Source organism: Squalius cephalus (assembly GCF_949319135.1).
Source record: "Squalius cephalus genome assembly, chromosome: 24".
NCBI lineage: Eukaryota > Metazoa > Chordata > Actinopteri > Cypriniformes > Leuciscidae > Squalius > Squalius cephalus.
The window spans coordinates 11,472,557-11,497,268 of record NC_137145.1 but is presented as its reverse complement, the minus strand read 5'-3'; the positions used below and the strand labels follow the sequence as shown (position 1 = coordinate 11,497,268).

The window sequence follows — 24,712 nt, the reverse complement described above, 5'->3', positions numbered from 1 at the left end:
GAACTTATTCATTGACAAAGCTTTTTTTTATCCCGCCAATGACATCGAGACATTGTGGCAATAACTGCCATGAAAGCTAAACCTCAGGAAACATGGTGAAGCCAGCAGGTGTTTCGTGTTCTAATGACCAAAAGGACTAGTAAAAGTGTGTCCCCTCACTCTGTACCACTTTTTTTTTTCTGTAGCACTTTACATTTTCCCATTCGTTTGTGGAGTCCCTCTGCATCTGACGTTTACAGGCCCACGGTCCAGAGCGCAACTACCGATCATAACAACGTCAAATCGCTTTTATGAGCATAATTTACAACATGTGCACGGACGTGATGAGAAATTAGAGCGAGGGAAACGGTGACAGGAGGCTTGACCCTGCAAAGCATTATTCTGTGCTTCAATGAAAACGAGGAAGCGTTCAGTGACCAGAACCGGCGGGGGAGTGCGAGAGCGCATGACTGCAGCTTTGTACATTAAACAGAGATGAGACGTGGTTACACTTAAGTCATTTTGTGCAATTTCTGGCAATCTCCCTTTGTAAGTGGGATAAACTACGGTAGTTTTAGAAGGAGGCTTTCATGCTGTTTCACGGAGTGCTGGACCGGTTAGTATCACAGCAAATAAGCGCTGACTGACAATAGCTTAAAGGACCATTAGTGTTTAAATGAAATTTAGGTGTGGGGGATTTGTTAGCGGGAATGGGAAAGGCAGGAATTAACTGAGAGGTACATGACGGGAAAGAAAAAAAGTTGTCTGTTGTTTTTCTCATCTCTTTCCCAGAAGAGAGCGATTTTCTCCCTTTTCCTTACTACTAATAACCCTTTGAACATCTTTTACTGAAAAGATGTTCACAAGGAAATCTAAAACATTATATATTATTATATTATCTGTTAACAATAAATAGAAAAAACTCACACATATTTCAAAAACAAGTCCAGTGGCAAAGTTAATATACAAAAATATACAATATTTAATTTTTAATGAAACATTAAGATCATCCAAGTGTTAACTAAAATTAGAACAATAAAAGTAATTTTCAGTAATTGAAATCAAATCAAATATTAGATGAAAAATGCAAACTTTAAAAAAAAAGTATAGCAACTAACTGAAGTATGTGAGTTTAAGCTATAGTGCTAAAATTACTAAAACTAAAACCAAAATTAAAAATAAATTAAGTTAGTAAGTAAATTAAGTATATATACTGTATATTAAAATGGTAAAAGCACATACCGGCTATGCATAGGTTTAGACACCCATGCTAAAGTTGACTAAAAAGAGGAATAAAAAATCATCTTTTGGAAATTGAACTTAATGCCTTAATTAAAAAAATTAGGAAAAATCCAACCTTTAAGGACACCAATTTTCTTTGTGAATCAATAATGTATCGTAAATAAATAAATGTTCTTTCTTAAAATACAGGGTGCATAAGTCTGGACACCCCTATGTTAAATTCCCATAGAGCCAGGCATTTTTATTTTTAAAGGCCAGTTACTTCATGGATTCAGGATACTATGCATCCTGATAGAGTTCCCTTGGCCTTTGGAATTAAAATAGCCCCACATCATCACATAGCCTTCACCATACCTAGAGATTGGCATGGGGTACTTTCTATAAGATCATCTCTCAATGCAAATCAAACTAGCTTTTAGGCTAACTGAAATAAAACCATGCCAATCTCTAGGTATGGTGAAGGCTATGTGATGATGTGGGGCTATTTTAATTCCAAAGGCCAAGGGAACTTTATCAGGATGCATAGTATCCTGGATCCATGAAGTAACTGGCCTTTAAAAATAAAAATGCCTGGCTCTATGGGAATTTAACATAGGGGTGTCCAAACTTATGCACCCTGTATTTTAAGGAAGAACATTTATTTATTTACGATACATTATTCATTCACAAAGAAAATTGGTGTCCTTAAAGGTTGGATTTTTCCTATTTTTTTTAATTAAGGCATTAAGTTCAATTTCCAAAAGATGATTTTTTATTCCTCTTTTTAGTCAACTTTAGCGTGGGTGTCTAAACTTATGCATAGCACTGTAATTACTAAAACTCACTTACCTAAAAAAAAAATTAATATTAATAAATACTATGATAGAATAAAAAAATAAAACAACACTTGTTAAGGTGCAGGAATTTTTCTTCTGTAATTTGTTTTATCTTTTTTGCATTGAATTCTTCACCAATTTTCTTACCAAATGCATCTTGTGTAATATGTAAGTGATGAGAAAGAAAGAAAGAAAGAAAGAAAGAAAGAAAGAAAGAAAGAAAGAAAGAAAGAAAGAAAGAAAGAAAGAAAGAAAGAAAGAAAGAAAGAAAGAAAGAAAGAAGACCAATAAATCAATGAATGAATGAATGAAGCAGGAGGTCAAGCAGTGTGCCATCATCCTTTCCTCTTACTCTAGTTCAAATAAATTTTTTCTTCAGCTCTTAAAAAGTATTCTCCAATGAATGAATGTGAATGGGCCGCTCCCTTCGGCTCCAGTCAGGACAGGCTCCTCTTGGCAGAGGCTGTTGGGTAGACGTCATCCATCTAAAACAGACCTTTCCCTGAACCCCAAATCCGTTGTTTGTTTCTACACACTAGGAGGTCATGAACACAATGCATTATGGGATGGCAAGTGCCAGGCCACTCAATCATTACGGTTGTGCAAGTGTGCGTATATGTATTCTTTATGAACCCATAGTATGCAGCCCAACCCTCTAGCCAAACACCAGCAACCACATCAATCAAACTCACCTCTTCGCACCTCCCGTCCCATGCACAACATTTGGCAAATAAAAAGAGCAGGATTCAGAAATCAAACATGAATGGCAGGAGGCTGTGACGAATGCGGCGGTGAGGAACTTAAGCTTTGAATAAACTCTGAATGTTCAATGTCCGCCTGCATAATCTGGATCTTTGATGGAAGCAGTGTAAAAGTAACATAAAAGAATAATGAGACCAGTAAATCACAACAAACAGGGGTGGCGATGGTCTTGACAGGCCAAAACCGCAGAAGTGCCCTTTTCCTACAAGAGGATCTGCCATTATAATAACTGAATGTAAAGGACAAAACATGACTAACAAACTGCTCTAATCAGGCAGAACATCATAGTAATTTAAACAAAAAATTGTCCAAATCAGTGACGAAAAGCAATGTACAACAATGCACGTCCTTTGATTGGGCAGCATGACACAAATTAAAATCTAAAGAGTTCTGACAGCAAAGGAATGCCAACTTTAAGTTGGATTCCCAACATGGAAATTCACAACTCTGATTCCACAAAGATGCATGTGCCAGATGAATGTGGCAAAAACAGAGCGAACTACACAATTAATGGTGAACAACAACCCCATTCAGGCAAATTATTGAATCCAAATTCCTAAATAACATGATTACAAGATCATAAAATGGGTTTGGGAAACGTTTGCTGAGACAGGTGTGTAAAACATGGCAAAAGATCCGTGTTGCTATTCGCTTATCTGCTAAACAAATGATAGCAATGTCATTTGTGTTTTTATACATCAGATGTTTTTTGGTCAGAAGGTGCAGGTATCAATCGAATGCATCACTACATGTCAAATGTGTTCTTAATGGCTGCAATTTTGTTGTTTTCTTTACTTTAAGTGAGGACAGGAAAATGACTTGATGCTGGACACTTTTTTTATGAAGGCTGTTTAGACGTACAAACGCCTTGCTCAATTCAAGGCACGGAAATATATTTACATGAGAATGTGGAGCCGCCGTTTTAGATCTGGAAATACATTTTAGCAGATGGAACTCTATACGGTCCCCCAAAGTACTGGAACACGCATGAAGTTACATCAGTGAAAAACAAGATGAAGAGTTTCACAACACATTCAGTCTGACACACAGTTTTGGAAGAGAATGCTGGCTGATTGCAGATGTGTGGGGATGTGAACCACTGGTGTGTAACAGTATAGAGGAAGAAAGAATATATTTTGAATACATATGGTGATGTTTTTTGGACCAAAGTGGGACAGATCTCTCATCAGTGAATTTGGTTACCTTTTTTTACAAGCTGTGCTCTCTCTTTCTGCATCAAGTCCACTTCTCTCGTCAGTGCCTTCCTCTGTCTCTCCAACTCGCACCTCAGAATCCCGATGTGTAGCTGCATACACTCCCTCTCTTTTTTCTGCGGAAAGAAACAAGTATAAAAACTTTTCCATTTTCCTCAATTCTATGCCCAAACCAACTTTATTGGGTAGCTCAATTATTAAGGACGTTTAACAACTGGTCAGGCATTTGAACATTTTTTAAAGTACTTAATTCAACAGTTTTTGCTCTGGTACCGAAATTGGTATTGAGAACTGCAAAATTTTACTGGTATTACCAACTACTGAACTTTTGGTACTGTGACAACCCTATTCATTCATTGGTGAGCAACAGACTTCTTTCAAAAACAATGTATATATTTTGCACTGCCCTGTAAAACACTTTGGAAAGCAAGCGCAAGCCAGAAACATTCACATTAAAGTAATAAAGCAGTAAGATATGATTTTTTAAGCTGATTACAGCAGACATCAGTGCCAGATCTTCCCTCAGATTCTCCAGCACCCAGCACAGATGAGTCCACGGCAGATCTATCTAATCTACATCTACAGCCCTGCGGCTTTCGGGACTGTTAGCGAGCCAAGCGCACTAATGAGGAACAGTGATCTGACGAGGGTGAAAGTGGGATAGAGAGCAGATAGGAGAAGAAAGAGAGCGAAGGAGAAGAGATAACAAGCAGAGAAAGTTCAGTATGTCTTTAATGTGATTGGTGGTGGTGATCCCTATCATAACCAGAACTGCTGAGTTTAATGCAGAGCAGGATGGAGAAGCATCTCTAATGTTTGAGCCTCCAGTGTCCATTAAAGACATGTTTATTCTGAATAACAAACATATTCATCATGCATGCAATTACAAAACTTACAGAATGGACATAGATGTGATGTCTCTATAAACAGAGATGTAAGAAACATGAATCCACACCACAGGGTGTTGGGGAAATTGAGTGGAAGTCATATAGCAATGAAATCTGTAGGATCTACTGCAGGTAACATCTCAGGATCTTGTATTTTCGCACTTGGCAGATGAGGACGTGTCAATCACAGAGATATAGAAGACAGCACCTCAACCTTCAGATAGCTTGAGCCCTTATACGGCGAGAAAAGACCAAGAGCTTGCGTGTTTACTATCAACGCCACTGGCACGACAAAATATGACATTTCACACACATGCACGCTACAAAATTTTCCCTGAAAAAAAAAAAACACCTAGGAAAAAGTAGGGATGCATTTATTGATACTACTGATACTGATAAGTCATCATTATTAGGGGCCAAGCACCGAAGGTGCGGAGGCACCTATTGTATCTGTTCCATTTCTTCTTATTATTATTCTTCCGCCATGGGAGTCTATGGCAGCCCATAGAACCGATTGCGGGAAAGTTGTTTTGGTTTGACATTCTGATAGAGGACAGTTCCAACATTAAATACACCAATTTTGGTGTTTCTAAGTCATTCCCTCTAGCGCCACCACCTGTCCAAAATTTCACTTTTATTTTCCTAATAACTTTTGATCCGTAAGGCCAATCAACAAAATTCGTTTGTCCTCTGATTCCTGAGCTCATGACGATTCGATTGCACCCTATGACGTCATTTTCCGGCATATAAATATGGCCGCCATTTAGAATATTCCGAAAAAGCTACTTTTTCGAACTCGTCCTAGACGGTTTGTCCGATTTGCACGAAATTTGAACCAGATCATCCACACTTAGTGCTGACAAAAAGTTATGGAATTCAAATTGATTCGTCAAACCGTTTTCGATAAACGCACGAATACATTTTACGTAGCGCTAGCAAAAACAGTCGTAAGGCTGTATCTCCGCAATGGTTTATCGTATTCAGACCAAACTTGGTACATGTACTCACAAGCATGACCTGAGACAACATGCTGCGTTTCGGCACAGCGCCACCTACTGGTCCGGAGATATGAAAAATGGCTATTTTTGCTTATAACTTCTGAACAGTTTGTCCAAAAATCACAAAATTGGTCTCGTTAGATTCAGGGCAACATGCCGATTCGAATGATATCCAATTTTACCATATCGGCCATTTTGGCTGTCGGCCATTTTGAATTTTGTGCTAAAATGCTGTATTTTAAGAACGCATTAACGAATTGTTACGAAACTTGGTATGGGTCATCAGCACGATGTCCTGAAAGAGCCTGAGAAGTTTTGAAACAGCGCCACCTAGTGGTGAATTTTTTTTTCCAAATGCTTATAACTTTGGGTGTGGTCGACTTATTTTCACGAAACTCATCTCTTTAGACTCCTGAATCATTGCCGAGTCCTACGATACCAAATATGCTAGGTTTCGCCTTACAGTTTGTGTAGCGTTGTGATTTAGCGCTTAAAAAACATTTGGCTATATCTTCGAAACCGCTAGTCCGATCGAGACGAAACCACCGTCAGAAGTTTGGAAACATAGGTCGATAGCTATACGCCAATGCCCAAATGCGAAAATATTGATGTTAGGGGTAGTAAATTCCAATCAAAATCATGTGTCAGTCATTTTTTACGTGTTTTTTCATATAAATATCTATAACTCTAAAGCGAATTGAAATATTTTCACCAAAATCGACACACATATGTATGGGCTCACTCTGAGGACACATAAAAAAAAATGGTGCGACTGAGCCTCTTGGTGGCGCTATAATAGAACAAAACATGAAATTCCCATTGACTTCAATACAGTTTTGTGAAATAAAATGCTATACTAAACAAATGCATTGGTGTAATATTACAAAACTCAGAATGTGCCAACAACACCATCCCCTGAAGGTACCTAAAATATTTCGAAATAGCGCCACCTAGTGGTCAAAAGTTATAACAAAATTCCCAAAAAGGCTAATAACTTTTGAATAATTCTGGCTATTGAAATGCCACCTGTCTTATTATATTCCTTGGGTCAAGCCGAGAACATAGATACCAAGTTTACCTTATTTGGCCGAACTTCCTGTCCGCCATCTTGATTTTCAGTCAAAAATTACTTTTTCGAACTCCTCCTAGACCGTTTGTCTGATTTTCACCAAAATCGAATCGTATCATCTCCAGACCGTGCCGACTAAAAGTTATGGATTACGTGTCGATAGACGAAACCGTTTTCGTATAGTGCAGCAGCAAAGTTGAGGCATGATGCTAATAGCACTAATTAAGGCTTTATCTCTGCAATGCCTTGACATATTGACACCAAACTTTGTATGTGTCATTGTCACTTCACTCTGACCACATCACATCAGTTTTGTAACTGCGCCACCTATTGGTCGAAAGTGATAATCCATCAAATCATATTTTTAATTATTGTTTCTATGATTTTTCAGGCATTTTGCCTAAAATCCTCTTTAAATGTCTTTAATTGCTCATTGTTGCAGTTGGTCTGACACTTTCAGACATGTTGGCATGTCTTGTCGTCTTATTCTGCTTGGCCCCGGTAATGGCTGCTTGCAGCTATATTTTTCACATAGTTTCATATTAAAATTCTATACTAGTTTGTGTATAATAATAACAATATCAATAATAAAATAATATTAATAATAAATAGTTTAAAATGCTACAGGTGAATTCAGCCATCACAACATTATAATTGAAATCATAAATGAAAAATGTTATACATAAAGTTAAAAAAAAAAAAAAAAGTGAAATTTAATGTGTTATTAAATTAATACATTTTTAAAGATAACTTTAAGTGACAACAAAGGTCGTCTAAATGTAAAAATAGGCAGAATTGAACATGCTCAATTAATCCTATAATGGTCAAAATATTACCGGTAACAATCAACTGTTAAATAACAACATAAATAAAAATCATAAAAAACTAAAAATAAAAAATAAAACTAATAAATATCATAACAATATAAAAACAACAAACATCAGCTGAAAAATAAAAATGAATATGGAAATAAAGTAAATAAGTAAATTTAAAAGTAATAAATAATAAGTGAATAAGCATGTAAATAAGTAAAATAATAAGTAATAAATAAAATATTAATAAGAAATAAATTAATAAATAAATAAGTTAAATGAGAAAAAAAAAATGCTAGCTCTTAAAAAAAAAAAAAAAAACATTTGATTGAACAAAAGTCTGTTGAATCAAAAAGATTCAAAGTGTTAGGTGTACACTAGCATATAACTTAGCTTTAAAGCAAAACACATGGACTAAAAGCCACAAACCTGTACCTCACATCCTCTCACACACGAAAAATCACATTCTGCTTTAATTGCCAGTAATAAGAAAGTTCTGAATAATTCAATTACCGTAGCAATAACCGGTACAGTGTAGAGAGCGTGCATGGGCTGATTGATTGCTTGAAGTGCCCTAATAGGCTCCAAACTGACCTGAGGCCAGTGAGAAGTGACAACACTGCTGTTTCAGAGGCGAACGCTCTGATCTGTAATCAGGTTCACATAACCTCAAGCCTGAAGGAAAAACTCAAAACAGACTTGTGCTCATTAAGCGCAGTAACTGATACACTTTTGCAGGAATTTCAGACCCTCGCTGACCTTTGGTGCGGTCCAGGTAGCGCTCCTGTGATCGAGGGAGAGTGTCAGCTATTAGTGTAAACGTATCCTGAAATTTGACATGTGGAGAACTCCAGAAACTTGCCAATTCGTTTTTGGAGAGGAAGAGACTTCACAGTCATTCACGGAGACTTGACGAACCGCTAAGAAAGACGTGTGATAATATTCCCAACATATGTAGGCTTCAGAAGGCTTTTAGAGCCTTTGGATGAGTATTGTGTTGGATATTGTAAGACAAAAACGTACTTGTAATTATTGCATGTCGTATTGTGTTTGCTGTGCTTTCTCGTGTTCGTTCATTATAAACGCTTCATGTTTTGGCAACTTCTTTTCACGTCATGATCATTTCTGGCTGATTTGGATTCAAGCAAGAGTGAGAGAAAAAAAAGTGGGGTCATGTTCTTTGCTTTGGCCAAGCAACCAAAAAAAAAAAAAAAAAAAAAAGTTTGAAAACAGAAACTCCAGAGAAAATGACAGACCTCCAGGACACTGAGACAGCGGAGATCAATAGATGGTCCTGTGAATATCTCACCCTCTGAGAAAACAGCATTTCAACAGGTGGAGGGGCCACCGCCATACAAACACTAAGCACTTAAACATCAAAGACAGCAGGAGTGTGTGTGTGGTAGGGCATATCGAGTGATGGCGTCTTTATGACTCACAAATGTGTGAGAGGGCAAATGTGACTCAAGGAATCCCTCATTTTCACTCTTTCTGAAGTCTTTCAAGGATGCGCTATATTTCAATGCATTTCTATCCAAAAAAACACATTTCAGTTTCATTTAAAGGGGTCATGACAGATTTTTTGTTATTTTAAAGGCACATTATGTAAGATTTTTGGATCAAAAGATCCAAAAACCACTAGAACAATGTTAGATATTTTGTTGATTTGTATAATGTGATGGATTTTTTTAATTAATCATAACTAACATTTATTTTTCTTGCAGAAACAACTGCAAGAAAATAAATAAATAAATTCATATGCTTTTGAATGTTAAATGTTTCCCCTTTATTCAAAAACTCGTGACTTTGAGAGTGTGAGTGTATAAATAACAAATAGGGGAAATGAAACTAGACAGATGTCTAGGTTTCAAAACTTGTCATTATGAAGTAATTACAAAACAGAGTTTGCTTCTACCTAGTAACAGAAGGGTTTGTCTATGAATAACCAATCAAATTGTGAATGTATCATGTCATTTTCGCCATGCTTCTATTCTATAAAAACTGTTGTATTCCTGTTTGCTGGTGGGATTCTCTCTGAAATTTGTCTGAGAACTCTCCCGGCCGTGATTAAAGCATTTGAAGGACATTTGCTGAAGTCTGTCTGTTTATTATTGCTGCGCAGCAAGTTAGGGTTAGGGGACTCGTCCGACGTTGACTATAGACGCGCTAGAGTATAAATATTATTGAAAGGGGACGTCGACTGTAGACGAGACCCATAGAACCTAACGTCGACTGTAGACGTTCGGGGACGTCGATTGTAGACGAGACCCAGGTAGACTTAGGTCAGATGCAAAATATTATATTATAATATACCTAATAAATATTCTAAAATATATAAAATATATATACAAAATAATATGCAAAATAAATATTATAATATACCTGCTCCATTTCTGCTTAAAAACGCGGACCCCGCGCAGAGTAGGCTATATCTTAAAGAGAGTGCAAATTAGTTGCCCGGTGGATACAAATTACATTTTAGACATTCTCATATTTTAGAGAATGTAGTTAATATTTTTGTTAATAATGATTTATCATATCCACCCGCGAACCACCCGAAATTAATCGGAATGTTATTTGTATTACTTGACCCGCCCGATCCGCGGATATAACCGCGATCCAAACATCACTACCGCGTTACCGTTGATTTCCATTTTGTAGAATGCATGGCATAGAAACACAAAAGAAGCTTTAATATATTATGCGTTTTATTACACAGGTGAGCAACTGTTTGGATATATTCATCAACAGAAAACTAATCATTGTTATAAAGCAGTTAGTCTTTTTTTGTTTAACTTCCCATCTCATATTTTTTCCATCCCCATGTCCCTCTAGGGGCTCCATAGAATGTGTAATTTCTTTTCCGAGCATAGTACTAGGCTTCGAGCACATCCCTACTACCTAGATTACAAAATATCAACCAAGCGGCATCTACGAACAAATAATGCCAGACCATTGGTCGGTGCCTATGTAGACAGCGAGGCAGCACACTACGCACTGGATCAGAGTTCTGTAGAGTTCGAGAGAAGGAGAAAAAATGTATAATGTGTATGTGATTACATTTATTCTGAGTGGAAGGTGTCTGGGCATTTACAGCCAACTGGGAGAGGAGAGAGGACAGACTTTTGAAGTTTTCATTAACAACAATAAAACCTTCTCAAACGGCTGCGTTTTCGCAGCTGCTGACTGCCACCTCCAAAAATGCTAAATATGTTTTCCTTTTACTTTTCATTCTACTGCAGGATATAGTGAGTGTGGAAACACAAACAGAGGATTTTCTGGTAACAAGGGCACGGTGATACTTAGAGAAGGGATAAAGCCGTGGGATTCGGGATCTCTAAATCCACCAAAACACAGGATACAAGAGCCGCCCGAGGACCTAATGACATATTTATGAGGATCTGTGTAACACAAGATACACAACTCTGAGGCCATTTACCACATTGCTGCTGTTTGTGTTGAGTGACTGGGTACCCTGACTTCCTGTCTGAAACTGAGGGTACTAGCACCAGCATACTAAACTCTCATTCTCACCTGTAAAAATAACACCGCAACTTCTTGAAATAATCAGCAAATAATAAAGCATCAGTAGTTTCAATGGTAAAAAATATATATATATATATATATATATATATATATATATATATATATATATATATATATATTTTTTTTTTTTTTTTTTTTTTTTTTTTGAGAAAGTAAATGATCGATCTACTTATCTTTCTACTTAATTCAGAATGATGGAACATGTTCAGTTCGTAAGAATGTAGTAGTAATTGTTGAGTTTAACATTAACTAAGAATAATAAATTCTACAGAATTGCTCATTTTAAAGTTGCAGTCCGTAGTTTTTCCTCTTTGTCGCCATCTCTGTTCGAAATCTGCAATTGCAGTTATTTACGGAAATATCAACTTTACGTGGGTTGCGGATGAATCCAATGTTTTGAGGAGAATGTGCGGCTGTCGGTCACCGCACCGGTGTAGAGACTGTCATTCGCAATCACTGATTCTACTTTTTGGAAGTATGACCAACATAAGAATTTTCACAGGAAAATGTCATCTGAACAAGTAACATCCACTTTTGTTCTGGCCAACTAAGGGAAAAAAAGCATTGCAGTAAATTGCACTGATTAAATCTAACGATCACTTATATCACATCAAACAAATTATACTTTGTTCTCAGCATCAGCATTGCGTGACTACATTTAATGTGTATTAGGGCTACCTGTAGTTCAGTTTCCATTTCTGTGCAGTCTAATTTCTAATAGTCAGAAAAAAAGCTGTCTCTGCGTCTGTTTTGAACCCCTTCAAAACAGGGAGTTCACGCCACCTTTCAAAAGCCCTTCTTATCCTTGTCTTCGCATGGGCCCGGGTGAAGTCTCTTTTTTCTGTAGCCACTCCGAAGTCCGAAGTCTTTTGCATTTTACAACGGGTGAATCTCCAGTTGTCACTGATGATTGTCGTTTGAACCTTTCTGGATCCGCCATCAAATTGATAAGTGTAATTATATCAAGTGCATCAACATCCTCACACGCAACATAGCCTACTAGCCGAGACACCTTCTTTATGTGTACAGATGTGACGTAATGACGCAAAGACATGCTCAAATTTCCCGTGTAAATCCACCAGTACCACTGGAATTAAAAGCATTTTTACAAGCTTACCGTTTTGAATCGAGCTAAGGCAAGCAGATAGTTTTGAACACTGGCTGGTTATGTACTTGCTCAGAAAATTCTTTTGGATAATTTTTAACCCAAAAAAGTTACGGACTGCAGCTTTAAGTTCCTGTTAACTAATGCAGATGTAAACGAAAAATGTAAACTGAAGTGTTTCCAAAGCTTGTTCTAACAGACTCCTATTCATTTATTTATGCTTGAAGCTTTGTTTTTAATTGACAAAATATAATACTGGGGGCACATTTAAGAATTCTATTACAATTGAGACTAAATATTACTTTTATGTACATTTAGTTTTTAATGTTTCCCAATTGTGCTTTCTTTAGGACAGTCACTAAAATGAAATGCTTGTCTGATACACTGCTAGATAGCTTATCAAAAGCTGGTTTATACTGCCATCTCTCATGAAAGAGTAATTCTGTGAGCCTGGAAAGACAATATCCCCACTACAGAGTGAAGTATTGGATTTTAAATTGAGTTTGACAATATGCCATAAAATTCTGTCAAGCATACAGCAACTGTAAATTTAGCCTTTTATACTTGCAGAGGTGCTTAACAGAGTCTTACCATCAGTGCTATGTACCAGGTGGAATGGAAAAGAAAACCCAACAGGCCGGATAGGATTTATGAAGTTAGAGAACATAGAAAGTATACAGAATATAAAAATAATCCTGAATGAATAGGAGCACACAAGCAGACCTAGACAACCCAAGAAATGCCACTGGTTTGATTTGTTGGGTCTCACCTTTTCTGTGCAGGACGCTGTTGTCCTCAGTTTCTCTTCAATTTCCTTTCCGATCTTCTGAACCGTCACCTGAGTCTGCTTAATGGCTCTCTGGGCTGTGTGAAGCCTGTGGAGGAAACACACACAGGATGCATCACTGTTAGGGTAGAGAATGTGAAGAAGCAGCCATTCCAAGCACTTGAACTGAATTATTTAATGACATTAATGCACACAGAACTTTGTAATAACTGAGTTTCCTGCACCACAGATAAAAATATAATGTTTGACCAGAGCTGTGAAACTAACAAAAATACTACCAAGTCAAAAAAGACAGTGTTCTTTTCACATCTGCTCTCAATAACAAGCATATAGTGTGACCAGCAAACGACTCTTATGATTATTTTTGATGAAGCAGCCAAGCAAATCAGAATTACACTGATTTCAACTATTTTCTAATATGACAATGTCTAGTTAAATATACTCAGTTATTAAAAATAGGACCCACAAAACATATGCAAACTAGTTAATTTGACAAAAGAAATTAACAAAAGAACAACACAAAAAATGTTTATACAGTAATTATACAAACACACATTATTTTTGAAGGGTGTTCAAGCTGCTCTCTCATATGATTAAAGTATATTAATCTGCTATACACAAGAAAGTCATTTAGATTTGGAACGACATGAGAGTGAGTAAATGATGACAGAATTTTCATTCATATCCCTTTAATTTGAAAAGTTTTGAACATTTGTATTGTAAAACCTAACTAAAACACAATCAGTGATTGGATCTTGACTCAAATAGATGGAATTAGGTCAATCAAATGAAGGATGACAGCGGACACATATAAACACCCATTCTCAGATGTAATGGAAACAGAATAGCCGCATGTGGGGGAGATGATCTCACACGGTGACCGATTTCAGATTTATATTTGCGGTAATTAGAGAACACATAAACTGAAACCTCATGACAGGACCGCTGAACTGAAGGGAGGTCAGGCGTTGTTTTTGTATTGTTTGTTTATTTCTCAAAGGCAATGGGCTTGTTAAGATAAACTTTTATAAATAACAGGTTTGTTAGGAGATTAATAACACAGCAGATGGGTCTCCTCATTTCGCCTGTTTTTATTTGCACCATGGGCCTAATTTTCTGACTCATCTGGTTTTACAACAAAACCAAATGGTTTTAATACCCATTGTTCAATTGCAGTGGTATGGTGAAATTTTTGATTCACCTGAAGGAAAAGATCTGTCAAACTGAATTTAAGAATTAAGTGCATCCATGGATTTTAATACAAAAATTCTTCCATTGCACGAAATGTTCACTCCCTAAAAAGTCCCACATTGCACCATGAAAACCAGGGAGCATTGATGGAGCTTTTGCTGTTCTCACTAGTAGCGTATCGGGAGCTTTTCATGAAAGGCAGCTGATTCGCTCGACCACGAAACCTTTCAGCGATAGCATACAATTAACTTTGTTTCACACTCCCTTCACTCGCACGCTCACTCGTGCAACCTCCATCAATGGCTCTTTCGCTCTCTTTTTGAACAGTAAGATTAACACATTCTCACTGAAATCCCTCAAGGACAATCAGAAGTGCACATGGCCGGGATTAAAAACAAACTAGACAAGGCAGATGCTAATTAGCACACAAACTACAGCTGTTGTGCAGTAAAAATATAGAAGAATATGCATTCTTGAATGTAACAGCCTCAGATGTCAGTAAAGGAGTCAAAGTTAGCCTATTATGCCCCTGCTGGAAGATGCTGTAACTACATGTGGTATTTACCTGATACCAACTACTGGACATTAGGCAACACACCAGACAACATCTTTCCAGTTTTTGATTATTCTGACGTTTCGCTGGACATTTTAGTCGGAGGGGCCGTGGTGCTATTCAAACGTGCGGTCAATCGCAAACGGGGGAAGCGCGCTGGTTAAGCTCCGTGAGTGCGGCTTCCGAACCCTACAGGATCTCCTTCAGTTTGCATACAGAGCAAACAGGTCTGTGGATGATGCAGTCAACATGAGACTGCATGATATCCAGCACTATCTCGATAGACCTGGGACTTATGCCAGGATCTTATTTGTGGACTTCAGTTCGGCCTTCAATACCATCATGCCTTTCCGTGCCATCCCAATCTGTCAGTGGAGCTCTCTGACAGGAAAGCAGCTGACAGCAGCTAGTGAGACTTGGTAAACTCACATCCAGGACCCTCACTATCAGCACTGGTGCTCATCAGGGTCGCATGCTCTCACCACTGCTCTTTTCCCTGTACACGAATAACTGCACCTCTAAAGACCCCTCGTCAAGCTCCTGAAGATTGCAGACGACACCACAGTCATCGGCCTCATCCAGGACAGTGATACATACAGACAAGAGGTTGAGCTGGCTGCCTTGGTGCAGTCAAAACACACTTAACGCGCTCAAAACAGTGGAGATGATTGTGGACTTCAGGAGGAACACCTCAGCACTTCCCCCACTCACCATCATGAGCAGCACTGTAGAGTCATTCAGGTTCCTGAGCGCCACCATGACTTAGAACCTGAAGTGGGAAAATCACATCAACTCCTTTGTGAAAAAGGCCCAGCAGAAGTTATAATTCCTTCATCAGCTGAGTAAGTTCAATCTGACACAGGAGCTGCTGACACAGTTCTACTCAGCCATCACCGAGTCTGTTCTTTGCACTTCTATAACTATCTGGTTTGGTTCAGCTACCAAATCAGACATAAGAAGACTACAACGTACAATCCGGAATGCTGAGAGGATTCTTGGTGCTCCCCTGCCCACCCTGCATGACCTGTACTCCTCCAAAGTGAGGAAGAGGGCAGGTAAAATAATCAAAGAAATTAATACTTTTATTCAACAAGGGTGCATTAAATTGATCAAGAGACGGTTCATGTATCAATTTAAGCAGTACAACTGTTTTCAACTTTGACAATAATAAGACATGTTTCTTGAGTACCAGATTTTTGAAGGATCATGTGACACTGAAGACTGGAGTAATGGCTGCTGAAAATTCAGCTTTGCCATCACAGAAATAAATTACATTTTATAATATAAAAACAGCTAATTTATACTGTAATGCTTTTTCTAAATATTACTGTTTAATTACGGTGTAATTTTGATCAAATAAATACAGCCTTGAGACTTTTTCAAAAACATTAAAAAAATGTACCAAACCCAAACTTTTTAACAATAGTGTGCATTGCCAACATTTAATTACATTACAGTGGATGTTTCAGACCTAAATTTTGCCTTTCACAGCCCAGGAGAGGTCACTATTGACGGGTTTCTTAGTTTCCGATAAGTTTTCTCCAAATGCTATGGACCTCCTTGTTTTTAACAGATTTTGAGAAATCCTGGGAAAACTGAGCATACCACATTGAGCGTAACGGGGAGAGAATTTCCTCCCACAGGCCGACAGAAACCTTGCATTGTATCTTCCCATCTGTGGGCATTTTTGAATCCATCCGAGGGGGGCCAGAGTCCTTTGTGACACTGCTTTAAGTTTTTTTCTACCGCTCCTTTCTTCCCAAAGCTTTTACACTGATGACTTTATTACCACACACGTCATTCGTAAGCAATCATCGAATTGCAACTATCCAATTAGAGGTCCAAGAAAGAACAGAGAGATGGCCAGCTTCTGATCCAGACCATCAAGATTCCCCTTTGACTAGCATTAGAGAATTCAAACAGTTTGCAGACAAAGGTTAAGTGCCAATATCAGCATAGTGAAACAATGCAGACTAATACTCCTTGAGCAATTCATCTGGTTTACGTTTCGGCCCTCCTGTGACCACACTGGTCTAAAACTAGACCTAGACTCTACATCTGCTAGAAGTACAGCTGGCCTGCCACTCCAAGCGAAGCTCATACAAAAGTTATCCACTTTTAACAAACCCTTGTAAAACTGAATAAAGTTTCAGGAAACACAACTATGGTGATAATTTCCGGTGGTTGCCCACCAACACTATATAATGCACAGCTACCATTTCTATAAATCCACATTTTCTTCTATATACCTCTTTTTCTGAAGCTAGAGATTGGAAAATTACACCCCTCTCGCTCATATTTGGGGCCTCTCCTCGCACTTTCCCAGCAGTACTCTGCATGAGCTGACCAGGGCATAAATCACTGGGCCTTTAAAATCTACCCTATAACAAGTTCACACAGCGACAGGAAAAATATTATTTATTTTTTATCAGCCATGTCTCTCTCTTGTTATATGCAGGGTGATATGGCACGCCGATAAGTCAAGTCAAAGCTGATTTGACAGCTTTATCGTCACCGTGATTGAGATGAAGAAATCTGATAGGCCACTTCCCCCAGGTGAGCTGCAGTTATCGCCCAATCGGATTTCACGCATGTCTGCACTCTTATCAACCCTCAACCCGTCTGCCCGTCAACACCTATCTCCCTCAGCCAATCAGAGAAGGGCACAGGAGGCTACCCGGCAACCAGCAAGGCAGCTCAGACATCAAACACACGCTAGAATACAAACACAAACACTTCAATCACAACTTTCTTTTCTGGTGAATCACCTTTTAAAAAACTAGAGGAATGATTTCTGAGATTGACATCGGATGGAAACTGGGTGCAGTGACCCAAGTAATAGATTACTAGTTATGTTTGCTCAGTCAAGCATCACTTTTACTACTTTTCACACTTAGGCTGCATCTGAAAGCGCATACTTCTCTACTATATAGCAGGCGAAAAACAGTATGTGACAAAAGAAGTATGTCTAAATTCACAGTACTCATAAAAGAGTAGGGAAAGACTTTTTCCACTGAGATTCTGAAAAGTGCATAGAATGGACACTTTACAATCCCATGAGGCCACGGTAAAGGATTTGTGAATTGAAGTGAAGCGTAGGTCACGTGATAAGGGCAACATGGTCAATGTTAGTACGCCCAGATTACATTCATACTACACACATTCATACTATATAGAATGTAGTTTTTAGTCAAAATAAGTACCTACTCAAGAGAGTATGCGATTTTAGACGCAGCCTTAGAGTTAGGGAAGTATTAAACTTAGTAGATGAAAATCAATCAAACATTTAATCACTTATTCAGGAAAGGTGTGCAATTACTTTTCTCTGCAATCAAACTATTGATGTTTTTACCCTAGCAATCACTCAAAACACCCTATATACTGCAATTGATACTTTGCAGTCACGTGATATCTGGCGGGCAACAAACGCGGTTAGTGCATCCAATCGCACAACAACTATCTGGCATGTCGTGTACACCTCAAAACACCAACTTATATTAAAACTGGCAACGTCCTGGCAAGATCCTTGATTAGTTTACTGGTTTTCGTTGCTAGAGAATGACGTTCTTGCCCGCCAGTCAGTACAACTGACGTCACGTGCAAAGTATCAATACACAAACTACCACTCAGACAACCATAGCAACCAGCCAACCACATAGCAACACCATGGCAACCATCTAGATCACCCAAGCAAACACAGCACATTGTTGTGTGTTAGCACATTGCTCTAACTAGCACACCTTTGCAACCATATGGCAATGGCAATGAACTAGCAACACACAACTAACCCTCAGAACACCTTGGCAACCGAACAGCAACGGTCTGACCACCATCCCAAACATATCTATAAAGTGCATATAAACACACTAACTACCAGTCAGAACAACTTAGGAAATGCATAGCAACACCCTGGCAACCACACAGATCATGTTTTTTACAGACAAGAACATTTAAAAATCTAGTTTCACTTATCTCAGAAAAGCATAAAAAACAGAACAAAAAAGACTTAAAAGAGAAAAAAATAAACATAGAAAAGCATTAACTCCTTGACCTGGAACACAAATTAATTCATTCCAGAGTCGCTGGAACAAAAACAGACACACATTATTGCAAACATTGTTCTCTCTTTCGTTTTGACATTCCTTCTCTCCCACATTTACCTCTCGGTGTGTTTATGTATTTACCGTTCATTGATAACCAAATAAATCTCGACTTGTGTTTGTATGCAACACAGCAGTGCAGCGTTGTAAAACCAGGCCGAAAATAAAACAGGAAATGAAAACAAAGACAGATGCTTCAGGAAAAGAACAAAGATGCGCTCTGAGAAGTTTTGACGGCCACCTTATGTCATATCCTGAAATGGCCGGGAAAGACTGGAGCATGTCAAACCCAATTACATTTTTGCTGCCTAATCCTAACATTGCTTGCCGCTGGTAAATATGAAGATCTTGAACAGAACACTGAAACATACAAACAAACATTAAAAAAAAAAAAAAAAAGTTACTGCTCTTCATTTCTCGCTGCCATTTATTCCCATTTGTCTTCTCATCTCATGATGGGTAACTGTAAATAATGACTTGTTAAAGAATTTTTGTATACATAAATTTTGTTTTTAGCTTTTTCTTTGTCTTTACCAACTTCTCCTGGCTGTAACAGTGCTCTTTTAATATTATTTCTTTTTTTCAGTATTTTTATATTTGTATATAATTTATATTTCAATTAGTTGTCAAAGTGTGGGCTATATTAGCAAATACGCACATTTTGATTAAAAGTTAGCATGCTCTTTTATTTATATATCCTTTATATTTTATCTAACAAACGATAGTTTTATTCCATTTTATAATAATATTAATTTTATATTATTTATAACCAATTATTTTTTATATTTATTTAATACTTAAAAAAATAATAATAATTTTACAAAAATGTACTTTTAAAAATCACCTGTTTCATAGAATGGCCTTCATTTCATTTGACCTTTCAATTTTAAGCAACCGTTTCAATGGAACATTCCACGGATCGCTTCGTGTGTGTATGAATGTGAGTGGAAAAGACAAAGAAAGGAAATGAAATACAGTCTGTCTGGTTGGTATCTACAAAATGAAGGGATGAAAAATGTTTTCTGTCTCTTTTTATGTTTGGATAAATGCTGATAAATGCCCTTATATCAGGTGACAGCCAGTCTTCTGTTGTCTTTGCAATTCCTTCACGTCCTCTTTCCCTCCTGGAGATACGGGTTACACACTCAGTCAAACACAACACACAACTGCCAAAGCCACAGACCTGCATGCATATCATGTGTAATTTCCCTAAAAGAACACTTAGATCCAGTATAAACGAATGCTTAAATGTTACACTCAAAAAGTTGTTTCCCCAAAACGCATTGCACTCATTGCACTGGTATGATTATACCTGAAGTGTCACTGATAGATATGGATTTCACTGTAGGCTAATAATTACACTCGCAGTACATAAATCAAAGATAATGTGTGCAGCCTGTGCAAAGGAATCAAACATACTGGGTCACGCTTATGAAAACACATCACATCTGTTAACCTGCGTCCAAATATCCTTCACAAAAAAAAAGAAACAAAAACACTTTCATTGCACAATGAACAAGTGACACGACACGGAAAAATCTAGAGTGCAAACAACCTCGAAGGGATGTGAGCCTGAACGGAAAAGAAAACAAACACGCAACTATCTACAGTGGACCCCTACCTGCTGCTCAGACCAGGAGAATGTCAACACACGCCTCCGTCTCCACACACCTCAGAACTCGCCATTGTCTCCAGTACTGAAGGGAACAGATAAGATTGTGCACCATGGAAATATTTTGGGCGCTGACATTCCTGCCTGGTCTTTGCCGAGAGACGACCAATCCTTTTGACACCTCGCCATGACATCATCTGTGCTCATTTTCGCTCAAAAACAGTTTAACGGATATCTTGGCTCAACCGGGGTAAATTTGCGTTTTGCTTGTTGGCACTTCGGGATTACAACCAAAAGGATTTAAATTGGTGCCCATTACTCTCTTTTTTTAAAGCTTCAAATCCCATGTCCTTTTAAGATAAAACAGCCTGTGAGGGGGAATCGGACATATTGGGTCGTGCTTACAAAAAACTCGCAGCATATTTTAAACCTGTGTCCAAATATCCTTCACAAAAAAGGTAAAAAGAACACTTTTATTGCTCGGAATCAAAAGACTTCTGGCCGCTTCGGGTAACCTAGTTCAAGTTCAGCTTGTGGATCTCTAGTGTACTATCCAAACTGAGTTGAAAAAGTGCGTTCATCGCACAAAGAACAAGTGACCAAATTTAAAAATCTACAGCACATGGTTAAATTTAGGTCTGGATTACAAACAATAGGGTACAAACTGGTGTCCATTATTCTCTTTTTTTACAACTATAAAAATACAAATCCGTGTTCTTTCAAGCAAAAACAAAAACACTTCCTAATTTGATGACCTATTATTTAATGCAAAATTAACATAGCGAGAAAAGTAGCTAGTGTACAAAATAAATGTCTATGTCAAGCTCAACCTTTCCACAGTTACTGTTTAAAATACATTTTTTCATGGAAAATGCCTTTTTTCAAAAATGACATGCCATGAAGAATCACTACCATGGTGATTAATCAAACAAACAAGGCCAGCTCCTTAGTGTGAGCCAAAAAGCTTTCATTTAACCATGCATTCTGTAACAACGTCTTTTCAAAAGGAAAACTTCTTTCTGACAAATCCAGCTGTATGAGTTAGATCTGCAGCTTAGATCATGTAAGCTGCAGATCTGCTGTTTTCAGGCCTGAAAACGATCAGGCCCTCCAGCTCACGGCAAGCAGGAATTCAAGTTCGGCTGACCCTTACATCAGTGTCTCTCAGTACATTCAGAAGTCTTCTGTAGCGCTGCGATTCGTAGCGAGTTAGATTATAGCAGCTTTGGGACTGTGCTTCATGATGAGCCTAACATAAATTTGTATCAAAACATTATAGTCATCCAACCAAACAGACGGTGAAACACATTAAGCACACATTCGACTCTACAGCGCATGCCAAAGAACTAATCACATGTGGAACCCTAAATGAAAGCAGTCTACATGAACCCAGATTAAAAGTGATGTATATAATTCTTTTGACCGTACTAAAGCATAAAAATACCGTAATATGTTTGCAGAGATTTAGAAAACATTCTAAGTTCAAATACTTGTTACTCCGAAAAACAATGCGACAACTAGTTGGAAATGTGCGTTCCGTGTCGGAATGCGTTTTTGTTTTGGTTTGTGCGATACCGCACGCTGCCAATTTACCCAATAGTATTTCGACACCCCAGGGCAGAACTCTCTCCGATGTTTTGAATTTGGACTGCAGTCATTATTTCAACCTCTAGCTGTCAATATTGCATACTGCACCTTTAAATATGAAGGTCAAAAATGAAAGACAGAAAGGGAGGTGTCTCATTGGGAAAGAGCTCCATGAACTGAACGTGTCAGATAAGAGAGACGTTCCTTATATTGAAATCAATTTGATCTATTTGTACAAGTTCACATGATCCTTCAGAAATCTTTCTAATATAGGCTACTGATTTAGTGCTCAAGAAACATTTATCAGCAATGTTGAAAATAGTTATATTAATTACTATTAATTAATTATAAATATAATATTACTATTAATATGTTTGTGGAAACCATGATTTTATTCAGGATTCTTTGACAAATAGAAAGTTAAAAAAAACTGGACTTATTTGAAATAGAATTCATTGTATCATTATAAATGTCTTGACTACCCTCACTTTTGATAAATTGCACGTGTCCTTCCTGAATAAAAGTACTCTTTTATTTATTTACTGACCCCAAACTTTTGATCAGAGTAGGCAAAAAGGCAGCTTACTAGGTTCTGAAAAAGAGCTTCAATGTGTACAGGGCTTGTAGAAGGTGATGGAGAGATGCCGATGCACTTTATCCCTTTATTAACGCTTCTCTATAAGCAGGGCTCCAATATCCCCTCATGCCTTCTCTACACTATTATTACCAAGCCTCCCACAAAGCCCTGAGAGACCAAAACACCAGCATCCATTTTCAGCCGGGCGATGCGGAGATTAAGGGCGAGTTTGTTTTTCCGTAAGGCATGGCAGGCATTACCGGTCCTGAAGGTTGTTGCTTTAGGGTTTTGAGGGGCTAGCATGAACCCAGCTGTTAAAGCCGTACCCGATAATCCGGTCCAGAACTATGCCCTACGGCGGGGGAGCGTACGACCCGTCGACCTGTTGAAAGGCGCTAAAAGCAGGAAAGGCTTATCGCCGCAGCAACCACCGGGTCACACTCTACTCACTGAACTTTGCCGTACAACGCCGCCACTGTTTTTCACTTGCTACTTTATTGATGGGAGAGTGAGGCGAATCGATCTTTAAAAAGAAGGGGAAATGCTTTAAAATTATTTTGAGTGAATCTTGGGGTTGGTGGGGTTGATGGATAAGTGTTGTATTGAATGTATAATTGTGTGGTTTGAGTGAATGTCAATGTTGAATGTATGTTAAATGTTGTGGTAAACATGGATACTGTCATGTAAGAAAAATTTCAGACCTCAGTCTGACAATAAAGTATAAAGTAAGTAAAGTAAGTAAGAATCTTAAAGGAATAGCTCTCCCAAAATATTCCACAGAAAAAAAATACACTATGATTCTTGGGTGAAATATTAAATATTTAAAAATATAAACTAGATTTAGTCATGCTACAAAGAATACTACTCTAGATATGACAGTTCTCTGCACTGAAAAAGGATTTCGAAAGCAAGTGTTGATTATTCCCAGTGTGAACCAGCTGAGAGGGGTGATGGGAGATAAAAAGTTGAATTCATACGCAAGCAGGAATTTCCTTTGGTTTGCGTAAGCCTTGCTGAGAACATTTCCTGTATAAGAAAATACGGGAAGGAACCAAGAACCAAAGAACCAGGAGAAACAGCAAACACCTTTTCCAAAGACAAAAAGCTACTTTTGGCCCACTAACACACAATCATAAAACAAATGCAAAAGAAAACACCCCTTACAACAACTCCTGACAACTCAGACTGATTTAGATCGCCGAATCACACTTTTTTTCCCACGAGTGGCCCGTTGTAGCATGACGGACGGGCTGCCCACCCTAGAGTAGCATAAATCGCACATGCAGAGGAAACATTTCTCTTCAGATTAATGATTCATTTTATTAGAAGACTAACTACTCTGATTTCTTGTTTTTCCTCTTTTCCTCTCTGTATTATTCCTACTTAAAGATCGTCAGGGTGAGTTAATCGCTGACAACACAGCACTGTCAATCAAATCAAATGTTTCCTCAGTGCTGATAACAACCGCCGCCATCCGCCCATTCAACCCGGAACACAAGGAGTTTTTGCCAAGAGCTATACAGACTTTACACACCAACCATTTCTTCTCTCTTTCTTTCTGTCCGTCTAACTTACAAACAAACAGAATATCGACGGCAAAACAAATGCAAATCCAATTATAACGGAATTTTACAATTAATCAAATTACAAAACAGACAAGTTTAGTCCAATTATAGAGAGATGACTCTTATGAACTGGTTCTTTTTAATAAGACACAAGCCAGTGTAGTCCGACTTCCAAATGAATGACACTAATGAATCTGTTCTTTTACCACATTGTGCAGTTTGTCAGTGGTATTTTATAGAATAAATGAATGAAATGTCACCATTTTTTATTTGTTTAGTATTGTTGTTTATTATACATTTAAGGCCAATGA

General features: G+C 37.9%; 1 protein-coding gene across 1 annotated transcript in view; it reads right to left on the bottom strand.

Annotated features, from left to right (window-relative positions):
- Positions 1-24,712, bottom strand: part of uvrag (UV radiation resistance associated gene) — a 105,962-nt gene that overhangs the window by 67,106 nt on the left and 14,144 nt on the right. Inside the window, exons 7-8 of the mRNA XM_079862114.1 lie at positions 13,199-13,304; positions 4,002-4,128 (exon numbers count right to left, since the gene is read on the bottom strand). Coding sequence (XP_079718240.1) covers positions 4,002-4,128; positions 13,199-13,304 — 233 coding nt within the window. The remainder of the gene's footprint in view (positions 1-4,001; positions 4,129-13,198; positions 13,305-24,712) is intronic.